The 16,964-nt window shown below is 38.9% G+C and overlaps 1 protein-coding gene across 1 annotated transcript in view; it reads left to right on the top strand.

Annotated features, from left to right (window-relative positions):
- The window catches only part of LOC100544139 (gamma-aminobutyric acid receptor subunit pi-like), a 37,776-nt gene extending 21,039 nt beyond the window's left edge, over window positions 1–16,737 (top strand). The window contains exons 6-9 of the mRNA XM_010714585.4: window positions 1,488–1,625; window positions 9,358–9,510; window positions 10,596–10,789; window positions 16,098–16,737. Coding sequence (XP_010712887.1) covers window positions 1,488–1,625; window positions 9,358–9,510; window positions 10,596–10,789; window positions 16,098–16,409 — 797 coding nt within the window. The 3' untranslated portion in view covers window positions 16,410–16,737. The remainder of the gene's footprint in view (window positions 1–1,487; window positions 1,626–9,357; window positions 9,511–10,595; window positions 10,790–16,097) is intronic.
- Window positions 16,738–16,964: the final 227 nt, after the last annotated feature.

The following is a 16,964-nucleotide window of genomic DNA, read 5'->3' as shown; positions in this document are numbered from 1 at the left end:
AACTCATTTGTATTAGGCATTATGAATATTTAATCCCAAATTTACTATTTCTGTGGTTAACCCTGTTGAAGGTAGCTGTTCACACCATGTCAACAAAGCACAGGAATGAGACATTTTGGGCTTGAGGAATTAGTGAGAAAGAAAACTCAATGTAGTGTTAAAAAAAGAGATTATTTGTAAAATAACATAGTTTAAGGTTCTTGTCTATATACACCTCTTAAAAATTTTATAGTTGGTCAAGTATTAATTGCCTGAATAAAGTATAACATTGCACTGTGGAGCACTGTGCTGTTTAATTTTACTGACTTTTGGGAAGACTCAGGAATCTCTTCACGAATAGAGTTTTGGAATCGAAGGTATTATCACGTGTAGGATGACAAAAACCTCCTAATTATTCAATTGATGAAGATAGTTTGGAACGAGCAAAAGAACGTCCATCTGGAGATACACTTGTTATCACTTACTTGTTTAACTGGTAACCAGCATAGTGTTTCCTTGAAGTGAAGTTTCTCAACTCCCTGTTTTTCCCACATAAAATGGCTATAAGAAGCCAGTACTTTCTTGACATTGCAAGAGCCAACGCCATTATATTAAAAGTATAAAAATGCTCTTTTTTATTTCTGTGATTCTAGAGCTTTGTTCTTTTAGCAGTACGTACCCTTGTGCAACGTATTGCATTGTCTCTGAGTGTAATTTACTTACAATTGACTGGAGCCTAAAAATAATCATCTGCTTGTGGTTCTGTCCCATAAGCTTAGCTGATCTAAGAAAGCTAAAGGAAAAGTTGTTCAAATGCTCCCTGTTAACATGTAAATTACATTAACATAATCTTGAATTAATCATATACACTAGTCTGAAAATTGCCTGCCTTTTAATATAATGGGAAAAAGCTACAGAGGTATTTTAGCAATAATTGTGATGCATATTGACAACTTCAGCACCTAGGCTGGTGTCCTTGGAAAGGGGCTGAGCTCCCGAGCCAAGATCCATCCCAAGTAATGACCCAAGCCCAGATTGGACTGCAGCTCTGGAATGTGGGTCTTCAGCCCTTCATTTCTACTGATGGGAAGACTGAATACACTGTAGTGACCAAGAAAGCATCCTGGGATGCCTCAAAGGGCATGCTCAACTTTTTGTCAAATGCTGGCATTGTTGTGGTTCCTAAAATCCTTAAAGCTTCATAGCTTTTGCTTTTTAAATGCCACGTGGTACTAATCTCTTTTGTTAGTTTATGTCATCTATGCTACAATAAAAGATATAAAAAGGATTGTCTCGAAAAAAGACAGCTTTTAAATGGTAAGAATTTGTCCATGTTCAGTCTATGGGACTTTTATTGCAAACAAGCATTAACATTCTGCTGAAAGTCGTGTTGTTTATGTCTCATTGTACTTTCAGGCAGATGAATAAGAAACAGCTGAGCCGTAACTGCTCTGCATAAATTAATTATTGTGTAAAATAAAAAAACGTTGCCTTCTATACCATTACAGGGGGGTACAATATCAACGATGTCATGTTTTACTGGACGAGAGGAAATGATTCTGTTCGTGGACTGGACACGCTCCAGCTGGCACAATATACAGTGGAAGACCACTTTACTTCGGTATCTGAAGCAGTATATGAAACAGGTAAAAACACCCTTATATATAATATATATATGTGGTTTGGAATATGGCTCTGGAAGCAGTACAACACGGAGGAGCTTACTTGATGCTTACTTTTTGAATGATGTTTTTTGTTTTCTGTTGGATTACATTCTTGAAACTGCCAGCAGAGACCTGCTACTGTAAAGGCTGAGACCTTGAGAACATTTTCTTGGAGAACAATCTTTTGGAGATCATGCATTACCTATAGAATAATGAGCAACACATACATTATTTATTTTGCTTGATGCTGGGTAGAGTTCTTACGAGGGAATAAGAGCCTGTAGGTTGGGCATTTAAATTTGAGACTTTTGAGTCTGGGTGCTCAGTTGAGGACAGTTTCCAGCCTTTCTGGAAATAGCCACTCTGGTTTTGTTAGAAAAAACAAAAGCAGCTTTTCAGCCATGGAAATTTCTGTGAATATGCTGGGTGCTCTTATAGCTGCAAGAAGTTGGGCTTCATTGCTAGTGCATGTTGGAATAGCTTCTTATCTTGGGTGGCTTCTGTCCAGCATGTGGGCAGCAGAGTGCAGATCATGCGTTCTGTAGTTAGTGTGCCCAAGAAAGGGTCGGAAGCATTTCCATGGACTTGCAGAATTTGGTCTCTTTTCCCTCCTTTAGAAAGATTTCTGAGGTTTCTAGGTGTGCAAAAACTACTTTCTGCTCCTTGAGTTGCTGTTAAGTTCCTCATTGCTGTTATTCATTGTGTAATTCAGTTTCTCTTCTGCCCACGCCAACAAGCCAACTGCTGATCTCCATGTGAGGGCACATGCATCCTTCAAACCTGCAGTTTCACCAGAGTGTGTTACTAATTCTGAATTACGGGGATATTGTTTCAGTATTCCATGGTTGGATATTTTTACTTTAACAATATATTACAGAGAAACTTCAGGATCTGATTTCAGGCATTAGTTGGACTGAAAGCCCAAGTTCTCTAAATGAATATGAATGTAGAAATGAAATACATAATAGCAGGCTCCAGGCTCGCAAAGTATCTTGCTACTTACATAACTGACATCTGCTTGCCTTCCTCCTCTCTACAGTTTCAGGCTGAACAGCATCAATTCCATCAGAGGAGAATGATTATCTACTGTTCTTTTGCCCAGAAGGGTATTAGGACCTGTTCACTACACAGGAAAAAGGGAGAAGAAACCTGCTTAATTCTTATAAACTTCTTTTATTTATCAACCTGCCTATCTGTTTATTTATTTATGACAAATTTTAGACTCTGGCATAATGTTACTTTTTACAAGCTAGAATAAGAATGATCTCCAGTGACTAGGGGCATGGTCTGATAAGGCATGCTCTTCAGTAAATGATGTTGTCTTCTTCCCCTCACATTGGCAGTAGTAATATGCATAAAGTAAAAATCCACTCCGATTTAATATGTTGTAATGCTTGCAGCTTAATTTGATTAAGATTTCCCACCTCTACTTGTTTCAGTTCTCCTGTTTAAGAAAGCCACATTCTCAAGTGCTCTACAAGTATTTTTAAATGAAATCCCATAATCCTCTTCATTTTCTACTGTGTCCATGATGGAGGAGTTATTTTCTGTGTATTTCTTAGGAAAGCAGTGCCTACTTTAACCCACGTTAAAAGAAAAGCCCCCACAAGTTAAGAAACTGTGTAATCCATTTGGAAGGAAAACTTTATGCTTTGCATTTTCAGACATTATTAATCAGACATTAAGAAAGTATTTTATAAATAACTTGTGATTCACAAAGCTGATGCAAAAGATATCAGAGAAGAGCAGTGTTGTTGTATTTCCTAACATAGCAAAAAAAGCAATCAAAATTTGATACTCTGTGAACTTGAACAGTACAGCTGTTATGTAAGTGAAATGTTGTACAATGATGGAGAGCCCAAGTTCACGTACAGCTGTGGACAAAGCCAAAATTAGAATATGGTCAGCAAAATGCCTGCATAAGCAACTTCAGTACACTTAAGAAAAGGACTACATGGATTAATCTTGTTTATAGAACACCGTGTATCACGTAATAGTAATCATGTTATAATAATCACATAATACGAAGTTGCTTTGTATAATATTAACTAGAGGGCTGGCTGGGGTTTTGTGCTGTTTTTGTCTTGGTACAAAATAATTTAATTTTGGACATAAGTAAATTCATTGCTAGAATCACTTCCTGCATGTCTTTTACTGTAATCCTTATTCTGCAAACACTGATACATATGCTTTTGGACCCCAAAACCAAGTAAGTGCATCAGTGGTGGCTGGCTTTTTATTTTAGTTGTCTAGCCAACACCACCTGCATCCTCAGAGTAACAAATAGTGATGTAAAAAGCTTGCATTTATTATTGGAAAAACATGAAAGCAATTAAAGACTGTTACAGTCTAGCTTTTTGTGTAAATAATGATAGAAATAAGGTTGGAATAGACTTTAACAATTCACTTAATCTGTTCTCATGTCCCAAGACAAGCTCATCTATATCAACAATGCACTTCCTGACAGATGTTCTTAGCAGTAAATTAGACAAACCTCCAACATGTCTACTCCCCAGCTTCTCTAGATTATTTTTTTTCTGGTGATTATGCAAACGTATTTTCCTTGTGTATAATCTTGATCTCCCTTGCTACGTTTCAGACCCATTATGCACTGCATTGTCTACTGTGGATAAGCAAGATAAATTTCCTGCTGTTTTTTAGCAACCTTTCCCCATTTCTTAGACTAATATTTTCCTTCTCTTTAATTCATGTAAACAGTTTTTCTAGATTTCTTGTCTCCTATTGTCCTTCCATAGACTTTCTTCTATCTTTGCTGATGTGCAGCACTCAAAATTCAGTGCCCTGAAGTCCTCTGTAGAACTAGGGGATTACTTCATGCATTTCATGAACTCTGTTCCTCTTTATCTACTTCAGGTAGACTTTTGCTTTTCTTGCAGAAAATTCCTGTGCACTGCTGACCTCGTTTTTCAGTTTCTCAGCTAGTAATTCCTGTCTGAGGGCAGGACTTTGTACTTCTGTTGAACTGCATCTGCTTTTGCTGAGGCTGTTTCTGATATTTGTTGTTATAATTATGAACACAGGTCCTGTTCTCCAGTGTGCTGACTGTCCTCTCTGCTTGGTATTTTTAGATATGCCACGGTGTGCTGTCCTGTTTGCCAGTGAGCAATTCTGGGTGCAGGACAGACCCGCATGGATTATATTTTCACAGCAAGCCATAGCTAATCAATCTCTGTTAACACTTCTAATCAATGAAAGAAGCAAAAAGGGGTTTGATTCCTCAGGATTGTTGGTTGCTGCTAACTCTCCCTCTGTGCTGACTGACAACTTCCCCTAGCTCTCACTGCTGCACTATTGCCAAGCCCTCAGAAGCAGCAAGGGTGATAAGCTCAGTGTACTCAGCCTAACATGGAGTCCTCAACCCCTGTCCAGAAGCCAGGGAGAGTTTTTTTACGCAGACCTCTCCACTTAGGAACTGTGAAGTCAGCAAGGTCGCTCATCCAAGTGGTACTACTTCGGCAGAACAAAGGGATGGACAGAAACATAAAGTCAGCCTCCTGTCCTTGATTCACACAGATAATAAGGCATTTGCCTTTCTGAAAAAGCTTGCAAAGGGAACTGGCTGCTGCTGCTTGTCTGCAGTCTGTCTGCAGCGTCTTTCACAGTCTTTCTCACAAAACAGAGGCATTACCTTGCTCAATCTTTCTCACTGCTCTGCAGTTTCTTATTAGTTAGCAATCAAACTTTTCAAGGATTTTCAATTCTCCTTTTTCATGATGCAGTACACTGTGTAATTTCTGTCATTCCCTTTGTCTGTTCTTTTATAATCTGCAATTGCTTTCCAATTGTTACTTCTGATATTGTCATCTTTGCCATGCAGGCCTTAAAAACAATCTCAGAACTGTAGTCAGTACAATCTTATCTGAGGACTATCTGGTCAGACTCACTTAAGATTCAAGCAGTTGCATATTCATGTATCTATTGCCAAGTATGTGCAACTTGCCTAGCTGAGCTCATTGCTCAGATAATCATTCTTTTTTAAGTGGAGTTTTCCACTTGAAGGATACAAAACTTTCCATCATTTGCTCTTTTTCTGATAGTTCTGCGGTGCTTCACAGCATGTATCAAAGCTGCAAAATAGTTTAGAAGGAAAACAGTTATGGAAAATGCATTGAAAATATTACAGCAACATAAAAACATATGGAAAGGCAATGAATTGAATGAACAAGGATGCTAGGAAGAGGGGATTTTTTGCTAACTTCTGGAAAAGTTGTTTGTACTGCAAACAGAAATACAAACACAGGGAAAACTTCCTGTAGCATAATTGTTTTTGTTGCCGCGGATAGCGTCCTAATCAGATTGTTCTCAAGCGGGGAAGCACGACAGTACTCAATATGAGTGATCAAGCTTCATTTTATTGTTGCACACACAGAGTTTATATATGATTCTACTACACATGTGTTCACCTACTACTGGAGCACAAGGTGGGCGTCTAGGTGGGCTGCCTAGCTTTAACCAATGCTCAGCCAGCATTCACCCCTGCCACTGAGCTCATCCGCTTATCAGCCCCCACATATCCACAGAGCATAGCTGCGGATGTAGGCCTGCTGTTTAAGGCCTGCTGTTTACAGGCTGCCCAAGGATGTTGTACCTCCTATCTTAACTCCTAATGCTTTCTCATGAGAATGCACCCTGTGCTGCCGCACTAGTTATGCTCGTACACAGCCTCATGTCTGCCCTGCTCTCGCAGCCATTTCCCAACATTTTGTAAGGGTTTTTTATAGGTAAGCTAAACAGACAGGCATATCTGCACACAAATACTATATGAAAGTGTTTGTTTCTTAGGAAATTTGAATTTTCAAACTCTATTTCTGTAAAGCATTTTTGTGAAGATGAAACACATGTTGAGAAGCTTGTCCTGATCTTTCATTTCCTTTAGTTGACCACTGAAGGACAAGTAGGAAAAGAGGTAGTTTCTAAGATCCTGACTGTGAGGAGCGGAAGGCTGTGTTGAAAAATAGTGTTTCATAGCTGAGAATTTACTCTATCAAATAATGTTGTGCTATTTGACTCTGTTGTAGTTTACATGGAAATAAATAGGAAGCATTACTTTTGGAGTGACCTTAGCATCCTAATTTCCAATTCTCAGTCAGAGAAGTTGCATTACAGTGGCACAATGTATTTCTTGGGTGAAACTGAAGACACTGCTATTTTGTAATGTATTTGTTATAATCAAGCAAAAAACCTGCATACTGATAATTACTATTTTGGCAAATAGTTAGACAGTAAAGTTACATCCTGTACTGTTCCCTTAAAAGATGCAAGCAGAGAAGAAAGTGATACATCGGTAGGGTTGTACTGATGAATATGTGGGAGATGTACATCACACGTTTTAGCTGGCACCCAAGGGGTGATCATACATATTTAATGATAGGGAAGAATGTGCTCTTTGTGCCTGACTGCACACTCTGTGCAGGATACCAAAGTGCTTCTTACATAAGGAGTGATGTAGAGCTTCTTTTGCGGGTGTAGAATTCATAAAAAAGTCCATAGGAAGCAACTGTGGGAAGATGCTCCCATCCCATAACACCTGAAGTCAGGAAACGAGGACATTATGGATCACGAGTCCTTCCTTCAGGCTCCTCTGCTGTGAGTTTCTGCTGGCAGGGGGAGCAGAAAGAGCAGGGATGCAGCATTCTGCTGTTAGATTTTTGTTTAATTACAATTTAAGCCAAGGCAAATTGGAAGAGAAATAAACTGTCTTTTCTTGCATTCAGAAAGATCTGCCTTAGACCTATTCAACTAATGGGGGAGAAATGCCATGCTGGTATAATTTTTATGACTTGAAAACTGAAGAAGTCAGCTAGAACCACCAGAAATTCCCTGAGGATGGAGAATCCTTCCATTTTTTTTGGGTGCTCTTCTTTAAAGCAGTAGAGAGAGCTGGAAAATGTAGAGAGACGGCAGTCTGCTATCTAGATTTGTATTTCATCTCAGCTAGAGCTACTGTCTAGTTTTTTACTTCTGTTCTTTAGTGAATTCTATAAAGCCTAAGTAACTCAGCTTAATGTTCTTTCCCTGTGAGGTAACATAAGTAAAATCACCTCACCTTCTTGTGAGTTAAGAGGAGGTGCACAGTCAGCCATGCAAGTTCAACACATATTTGACAATGTATTGAACGCAGTAATGTGAGACCTTAGTAAGTGCTAAAACTCTGCCTCTGCTGCAGAATTAGCTGTCTGCACAGAGATTATTTCCAGCAAATTATCAAATCTAAATTGGAGCCATCACACATTGAGGTGAGATCTGTCATGGGCCAGAAACTTAAATTAAAAAGTGTCTTCTCATTTCAATGCAAGCATTTTGTTCTCAGTCAGTCAAGCAGGGGGCAGGCTTGATGCTTTTCCGGAGTTAACCTGTCCCGCACTTGAGTTAACTACAGTAAAGGCAGGATTAGAATTGCAGTGCACCTGTTTCATTTTTGATCTGATTATGGCACCACAGCCTTAGGTATACAAGTCAAAGTAGATGAGATAGGGTTGTTATTCATCATTATTACTTCATATCTAACACACATAATCGCAGTAGTGAATCTGTTTACTTTTAAACGTGATAACTTTTGGTACACGTGGAGAGTGGAGGAATTATTATTTCATCATATTTTAGCATGGTAAGTATGCATTACATACTTTTTCTTGCCTCCTTCTTCCTTCAGTTTATTTCAGAAGGAGCTTACTGAATCCTATATGTAGGTTGCTTCATATTTTCCATTATAAAGGCTCTTCTGAGCTCTTTATAGAAATGCTGACACCATTATTATCATCCCCCTTTGCATTCTGCCAAGCAGAAAGCCTTAAGGTTAAAGAATTGCCTTTTCTTTGTTCCCAGAAAAGCCACTCAGCTGTAAGCTTTTACATCTCTCTTTGCTATTCACATTGCTTCAGAAATTTGTGGCATCACAAAAAATAACATCGAAGAACACATGAACATTCTAAAGGCTTGTCCATACTCTGAAATGATGGCAAAATGGCAAAGCCTGACTTTAAAGTTTGATATTTTAAACTAACTTCCCACATACACAGTTTTATGCTCAGATAAATAGAGTTATTGAGAGATAATGAGGAGAGAATATTGCTGTAGGACCAGTCAGTATTACCTGTTTCAGAGTTTTTCTCTTAGTTTTAAACTCCCTAACTTTTGAGTGCTTTACTTTGATCTACTCTGCACTTTGAATCAATTTTGGTACATTAAGTGGATGACTTGGTAAAAATCACAGTGCTGATAGAGGTATACACTAACTTAACATCCCCCTTTTCACTTTAATATGATGATAATGGTATAAATAATCTTTGCACCTCCTGCCTCATGGACAGAGATAGTCTACTGTCCATTTGTATATCCTTTTTTCCATCAGCCAGAAGCTTGTTGAACTCAACATGCTAAACTTACAAAGAAGAACCCTAAATACAGTATATTTGTATCTTCAGAAGGAGAATGAACTGCCTACCAAAGGACTATTTAATCCAGTAGTGAAATTTAGTGAAATTGCAAAGGCAACATGGCAGAAAGCTGAAGTCAGGTTAAGATTAGAAATTAGAAATAGGTTTTTTTTTTTTTAACATTATTTTAATCCATGTAACAGATTATTTGGTGGATGCTGCATGTCTTGATGCGTATAGAATTCATACAGGTTGATTGATTGAAAGTCTTTCTGAGAGTTGCTCCTTCACAATATTTTTTCTTGCTCTTTTCACAGGACGCTACCCCAAGTTAGTGTTTCACTTTGAGCTCAAGAGAAACATCTTGTATTTCATACTAGAGACATACGTACCATCAATTCTCCTGGTTGTGCTCTCCTGGGTATCATTTTGGATAAGCCAGTCATCCGTTCCAGCCAGAATCTGCATAGGTAAGAAGCTGATGAAGCAAAACTAAGCCTATTGTTGAGAGCATGAGAGATAATGGCTTTAGGTTGTGTCAGGGGATGTTTGAGGTTTGACATTAAGAAAAATTTCTTCTCAGAAAGGGTGGTGAAACAGTAGAACAGGCTGCACAAGGAGGTGGTGGAGTCACTGTCCCTGGAGGCATTCAAGATGCAGTACTGAGGATACTGTTTGGGTACTGATGGGTAGGATCACAGGGTCTTAGAGGTCTTTTCCAACCTTCATGGTTCTAGGAAACAGAAGTCAGAAGATTATGATTTCTTTATTGGAAGTACTTGGCATGGATTTCCAAAAGGTGCAGACACTTCTGAGTCTCAGAACTCAGAACTGTTTTTCCAGTTTGTCATCTGCAGCACATCGTAGAGATTCCCCTGGAAGCCTTGCTATTCTGTAGCAAAACAAATGTCCTTGGGAGCTGCAAGAAACCCAGAGGCAGGGAAGGCTGTTGGAAGCAGAGGAAAACCCCATCATTTTGGAAATAGTTTCAAAATATTCAAATGCATGTCATCCACAGACAGAATTATGAGTAGTTGTTTTTTTTTTTTCCCCGTGAAGGTGAATGATACATACTAATTAACACATGAATAGTAAGAGAATTATGAGATTAAGTATAATTAATTGCAAGTAAAGGAGATTCTGAAAGGGAAAAATGCAGATCAGTTCTGATCAGACTGCAGGTGGGGTAGGGAAAACACTTCCATAGAATGGCAAAGACAAATCTCACTTTAAACGAGGCTGACGGACAGCTAGACTGAACAAATTGATATCTGAAGGTTTTAATGAAAGCATTTGCATAGTATTGCAACGTGCTAATAATAAATATACTTTCCATGACATGAAAATCCCCCCATTCTAATTTCCCATCTTCTCAGCTTTCCAAGCACTTTTCTTCAGTATTTTTAATGTCTTTCCAAAACAGGTCACATGAAATGCTGTGGCATATTAGGAGTTTACGAAGCTCAGGAAAGAGTATCTTGTAGCTTACCAAATGCAATGAAAGGCCTCATTGCTCTCTTTGTTCTATCAGAATTTATATTTCTGTGTCCCACAGGTGTTACCACAGTCCTCACTATGACAACGCTGATGATGGGAGCCAGGACTTCACTCCCAAATGCTAACTGCTTTATTAAAGCAATTGATGTGTACCTTGGCATCTGTTTCAGTTTCATCTTTGGAGCATTGTTGGAGTATGCTGTGGCTCATTTCTGCACCCTGCATCGACCCAGTTCAAAGGAAATTCCGAAGGTATTTTAACTCTCTTATTGTTGGCCTACAAAGCAGACTTCAATTATAACTGCTGAAAAGGATGAATTATCTTACTTAGAACTAATAGTAAATGTACGTAAGGAATTTTATATTTTAATGTAAGGACAGTGATAACTAAATAATCTCAAGAAATAAGAAAAAGTTTTTGTGTTCCTGGATCTTTTTGAAAGAGAAATCGAACAAAGTGAAACAGCAGTGTGATACATGTACTGGCATTCACCTTTTCTCTAGCATACACCTACTCACTGTTCAAAAATTGGACCGAGCAAGGTGGCTTGGTCTTATTGCAATACAGAAAAAAACCCACAAAGATCACAAGCATTAATCATATCCAATTTATGAAACCTTCTGCACATGTATGGAATGTGAGTCAGCTTACTAGGAGAAAGCTTCATGCCTCAGTTCCCTGTAACCTTCCACCTACATCTTCTGTCTCAGCAGCTGCAGACTGTGATTCACTTTCTGTTCTGCGTCATTATTATAGCATACTTTTTATTGCTCTAGTGAGCTTCCCAAACTCTGAAATGTTGTGAAGTATACTTAAAATAATAAAGGATTAAATCAGCATAGGCATTTTTGAGTCTGGTGGTTGTCATCTTGCTGAAATAACTAGGACAGGCTCATGAAAAAGTTTTGTCATATCCTCCATCTTTAGTGTTTGGAAGTGGAAAAGAAATAATTAGAAAGTTAGAAACTGATTGTCTTAAAGCTTTTCATTATAAAACAGAGTTTAATATACATGAAAGAAAATAAAATTTTAAACAGAAAAAGGTGATACATTTCTTGATAAAGCAAAGAAAATGAGAATATGACAAAAAATGCAGGAAGAGGTTTGGTTGGCTGCTGTAAGGTTAAATGGCCAGAAAAAAAAAGAAGACTGTTAACAATTTATGCCAAACTAGAGCATTGCAAATGACTCAACCGAGTTCCTCAGCAGGTTCAAGAAAAAGGACAATGACTTCTAGTACTGAATCTTAAAAACAATGAAGGTAAACTACAATGTACTAATGTAGGATTTTGGCTGTATGAATGTCAGATGAGTTGTGTAAATGCACAGAACTGTGTTTAAAAAAAAAGAGTGCCAAGAGATCTAGGTAAGTGAAGAAGATTTGAAAAAGGGGCACAAAGGCTCCCATTGGGTTTTAAAAGGCATAATCTAACTGGGGAATGTCTGCAAATGAGCAAATGCTGGTTATGATTGAGGTTTTGAGTGGAAAGCCTAAAAGTCATTTTTCTTGGCAAGATGGCATCAGTAACAATTCCCTCTGAGCATATCCATCTTGTGAAGTAAGTGACTGTCATTTGCTCATTGAGTGGAAGAAAAAAGAAAGCTTATTGGAGGTTTGAGTAAGAAAGCCAAGTGTTTCAGTGCTGCTCGGATGATTAAGCATCTTTGGATCTGTGAAGGGCATTAATGACAGCCCTTGCCTTCCTGGCTGCCCACCTGAGTCAGCATCTCTTTCTTATGGGACACAGGTGCCAGTGCTTACAGGTAGAGCAGGCATGAGAACTCACAGATTTGAAATGTGCATGGAATTAGGTGGAGGTACAGCCCTCAAGCAAGGAAGAAAGACTTAAGATGCAATTCTTGATGGACTTAATGACTAAAGGGGATACTGTGTCACCTTACGCATGTTTCCTACTTTCTCTTCATCAGGAGTGAGCAAATGCAACTCACTTCTTGCCCACAGAAACACAAGCCACATAGGGAAGAGGTAGCTGGTGAGTCCTGGCTCAACTCAAAGCCTTAGAGTGAGGAAAATGCCTGTTGTGCCTTTTTTTAATACTGTAGCCAAGGAGATGAGTGCTGCTTACTGAGCAGGGTGCCACTGAGAGCACACCTGGGTTTGTATTTCTCATTTCTCACTGTGAAAACAAAATATCACAAGGATGAAAATAATAGCTAAAATGTCATGTCACTGTCTAGCAGGTACTTAATGAATCTCTTTGTGGTTATCGTCACCACAGATGTGTTTTCCTCATTATCACATGCTCCTGTGGACATAGGGTAATTAGAAATCTCACTTCCCAGTTTGCTGTTCTCATACAAGCCAATAACACATTTGCACTCAGAATTATATAAATATCTTTTAGAGATAAATTGAAAATATAACCGTCTGCCTTGCATGGGAATTAGTTGTGCTACTTTCTGCTTTGTTCTTTAAAACACTGGGGCACTGGCATATTAAGTTCTTTTGAGGCTGTGAGAACCTGTAGTTTGAAGTAAAAACTGGAGAAACAGCTCATCATATCTGTGCTATTGCAATGTTTATGTTGTGTGGACTGGTCCATGCAGAAAGCTAATGGCAAAAGATCCACCTGCTGTGAGGATGGTCAGACTGACTGCCATTCACATCAACTGTGTGGCAGACTGCCTGAATGGAGAGGCTGCCTCTTCAAAATGCTCAGTTTCTCCTTTTTCATACAACAGTGTGCCCTCCTATAAAACTGAGAAATCCTACTTGGACTTCATCCATCTTTCACCTTTGTGTTTTCCTTTGGGGCAGAAAGAGAAAAGGGCTGAAAACTGAAGATTGCATGGGCAGTGTTGTGAATTCATGGCATTTCTGTGTCAGGATCTTGTGATCTGTACAGACACAGAAGAAGCTGCAGGTGTGCAATACTCTTGGTTGAGATATTATTAATCTTGAGCACCTATTTACTGCACCTATAGTAGCAGTAACAACTTTCCTCAATTTTGCTGGCTGTTAGATGTCAACAGAAACGTCAGCACACCCCAGATGGTGGCAGATGATGTACTATACTTTTTCAGGATGCTCTCAATTTTGTATCCCAACAGAGCCCTTCCTAGTGCCAGCTGCCATTTTCTTATTGACATGCAGGGAAGTAGGGGAAGTAACATTAAAAATTAGAGCCACTGTTTTTAATGTGGAACATCTTAATCTATCTTTGCATTCAGTTCTCCATAGCAACCTGGAAAAAGTCCCTTGCTAGTCCAGGTTATAAGACTGTAGTTCTTATAAGCTAGTGGTTGTGACTGTCCTTTCGATTAGCTGTCCCCTTTTTAAGCAATGTGATACAGAACTTTTGCTGTAAATACATCTGAGAGAGCCCTGGCTTGGCACACGGTGAGGGGAGTTGAGTACATATGCACCACTTTTATAAATGTCTCCTGGAGAGTAGAAGAGAGTTCAGAACAGCCTAATAAAGCACCAGCCTCCTGTGAATTGTTCACATGCAGTTGTGCGAAAAGAAAAATGGCACGTACGCAATGTCCTTTTATGCTCTGCAGTACAACTAATTCTGTACCGACTTTTAGTCAGCCCTACCTGAGAGATGAAGAGACTCAGACTGAAGAATGCCCTACATGCTGTCATTTTTGAAGTCTAGACGTTTTTTCTCTTTTTCCCTTTCTAAAATGTGAGTGCGCTGGGGGAAAAAAAAAATCAGGATCTTTCTGACAGGTTTCTGTATTTTGCTCACTGCTGGAGCACTGGGTGCCCCGGATCAGCAGCAGCGTGCGGTTCGAGGTGCCCAGCAGTGCTCCCCACTGCTCTGCTGGTCTGGTGGGGCTCTCTGAAGCAGAACAGGGTATTTCTAACAGCCAGGTCACACAAAAAACTCCAGATTTGAGGTGTTGTTTGGTTTAGGCCTCAGGCTGGAAGTTTGTGGATTGATGTCTTTGTGCTTTTCGTCCTGTCCTTTGGTTTCCAAATTCTTACATAGCTGCAGCAGGCTAGTTGTGGGGTGAACAAGTTTTTGTAGTCAGAGTATTTTTAGGATGACGCATTGTGATGAGCTACATTTATTTCTTCCTAATAAAGTATACTAGGCTTTTTTGGCAAATGGGAAATGAGTAGCAGTAATAATCCCATTTTTTAGCTCCATCTGTTCTGTTTCACTGATTCACGAGACGCTGTCCAGACTCCACTTCAATTTTAAAGGACATTACTAATTTTTAGATGGAAAAAGACCCAAAAACCACGCCACTTGCAAGTACCCTGGACAGAAGAACAATTCTGCACTGGCATGGAGGTCTGTCAGGTGTCGCTTAATGAGCTCTCTGTGTCTTTAAAAGCTGTATTTTTTTCTAAATGAGCTTTTTGTGTGACTGTACCTGTGAACTTCTGTAGAGTTTGTCCTTATCTGAGGTAGTTTTTCTTATGCAAATAGAAAAAGTGGATTACTCAGAGGAAAGTGATTCTGTGTTCTACATTTCACAAATAAATTTTTGGCCTTCTCTTGCTTCTGTGCTACTCCTTGGTCTGGAAGGTGAAAAAAGTATCAGAAAAAACATAAAGTTGTGTAGGACTGCTCAAATAAAGACAATTCCCCTTCTAAACTGGTTCAGAGTTAGGAGTAGTCTAGATACACATTTGCAGCCAAACTCTGGGGCTTAGATCTGCTGGTATCTGCAATATCTCAAACCAGAGTAAGACTCCAGAACTTTCATGGAAGTTTGTTTACAGCTGAAGCTGCAGCTGATGTCTAATCCCATGTCCTCTGAGTCAGTGGCAGAAAACACACTGACTTCAAAGGGTGAAGATTTCATACATGAACTTCATGGCTCTGAGCCATTTCTAATCAAAGAAACAAAACCCACCAGAACACCAGACAGCTTATACAACATTCTCCAAAGAGCTGTCTTGATGCAGTGAAGCACATGAAAATGTGCTTAACCTTAGTATAACTTTGAACTTAAAATGTAAGTTTCAGGACTCGAAACGAAGTATGAACTGTTTGGTACTGAAATAGTTGTGGGGCTTTTCCCTCTTTATGATCTTTTTATTTTTATTTCTTGCATTTTGATTTGTTAGTTTAACTAATTCAGTTTTTATTATGAAGCACAAGGAATGGAGCCCCAAGCTTAGAAGGCATTTTGTATTGCTAAGTGCTTGGTTTGGGGTGCAGCCAGCTTGACCAGTATCTGCCATCTCAGCCACCTTCTCTGTTCCCCCAACTGGGGCTCTGCTTAACTTGCTTTGTAGAAGTTATGTTGCAGAAGATGACTTGTTATTGTGGATTTGCTGCTGTGTTAAGTAAAGTTTAATGGGCAAATGGGCCATATTCGAACGCAACTAGCTTTGCACTGTGGTCCTGTGAAAGTTTTGTGGTGGGCTGTCATGTAAGTTCTGTTTGTCCTGTATATGGAGGCTTTGGAAGCTGAAAGATGCTGTCTGTACCTGTGGTTTCTCATCCTTGGAATCAATGAGTAAGCCAAAGGAAGAGCTGTTGGAAAAATCCTATTATTTGTTTCCGCTCAAAAGTAAATAGGGCAATGAAACATGAACTTATGTTCCTGCTGTGCTGTTTTGTTTCCTGTCAGGATGAAGATGAAGGGACTGAAGAAGAAAGGAATGGAGTTCTGGCAGCAGTTGCTAACAGTTGCAGTGCTTCTGACAACACGAAAAAAATTGATTCAGACAAGGGCAGCAAAACCAGCATCAATGGCAAAAAGGAGAGAAATAAGCACAGTGGGTGTAGCTCGCCAATGTCCATAATGAAAAGTCTTTTCTGTATCTTTGATTGTTTCCATGTTAAAAATCCTTACCACATAGACAACTACGCCAGATTTTCTTTCCCGTTATCATTCATCATAATTAATGTATTTTATTGGGTATATTATTTGTATTTCTAAATCTTTTTGAGGTGTAAAACTGTCATGGCTCAGCATCTAGAAAGGAGATATGGTTGGTGAGGTTACAGAAGAAGGAGAAAGCTGCCTTAGGAAAAAGGGGTGTTGGTGGACATGCTCTTTTCAAGCTTTTATGCCAAGTCTTGTTAACTATCTTTTTTGCTGTTAAATGACTGTCATCTGAAATTGACTCTCCTTTTAGCATGCCTATCCCATATTATACTATTTGTCAATGGCCACAAAGTCCTTTTTTAATATTTTAATGGCCAACTTTGTAAAATAAAAATTATACAACATTTGTTTCTGAACTGTATTGAATATATTTAAAAATAAAGATGGTGAAGTGTAGTTTTCCTGCTGTACTTTCAATTAGTATTCAACTATTCAATTTCCTCTTACTCTCTCAATAATCCATAATTTTTCCAGATTACGTAAGAGAATGTATAATTGCAGATTAAAGTATTTTTGCTCCCTTGTAAGAAAGTTTTGAAGATGTGGGCTACCACCACCACCCTAGTAACATGTGCAGCTTTGTAAGGTCACAAATACGTACCAAGA

This window comes from Meleagris gallopavo, chromosome 8 (genome assembly GCF_905368555.1).
Source record: "Meleagris gallopavo chromosome 8, MGAL_WU_HG_1.1, whole genome shotgun sequence".
Taxonomy (NCBI): domain Eukaryota; kingdom Metazoa; phylum Chordata; class Aves; order Galliformes; family Phasianidae; genus Meleagris; species Meleagris gallopavo.
This window is presented reverse-complemented; position numbering and strand designations above follow the sequence as displayed.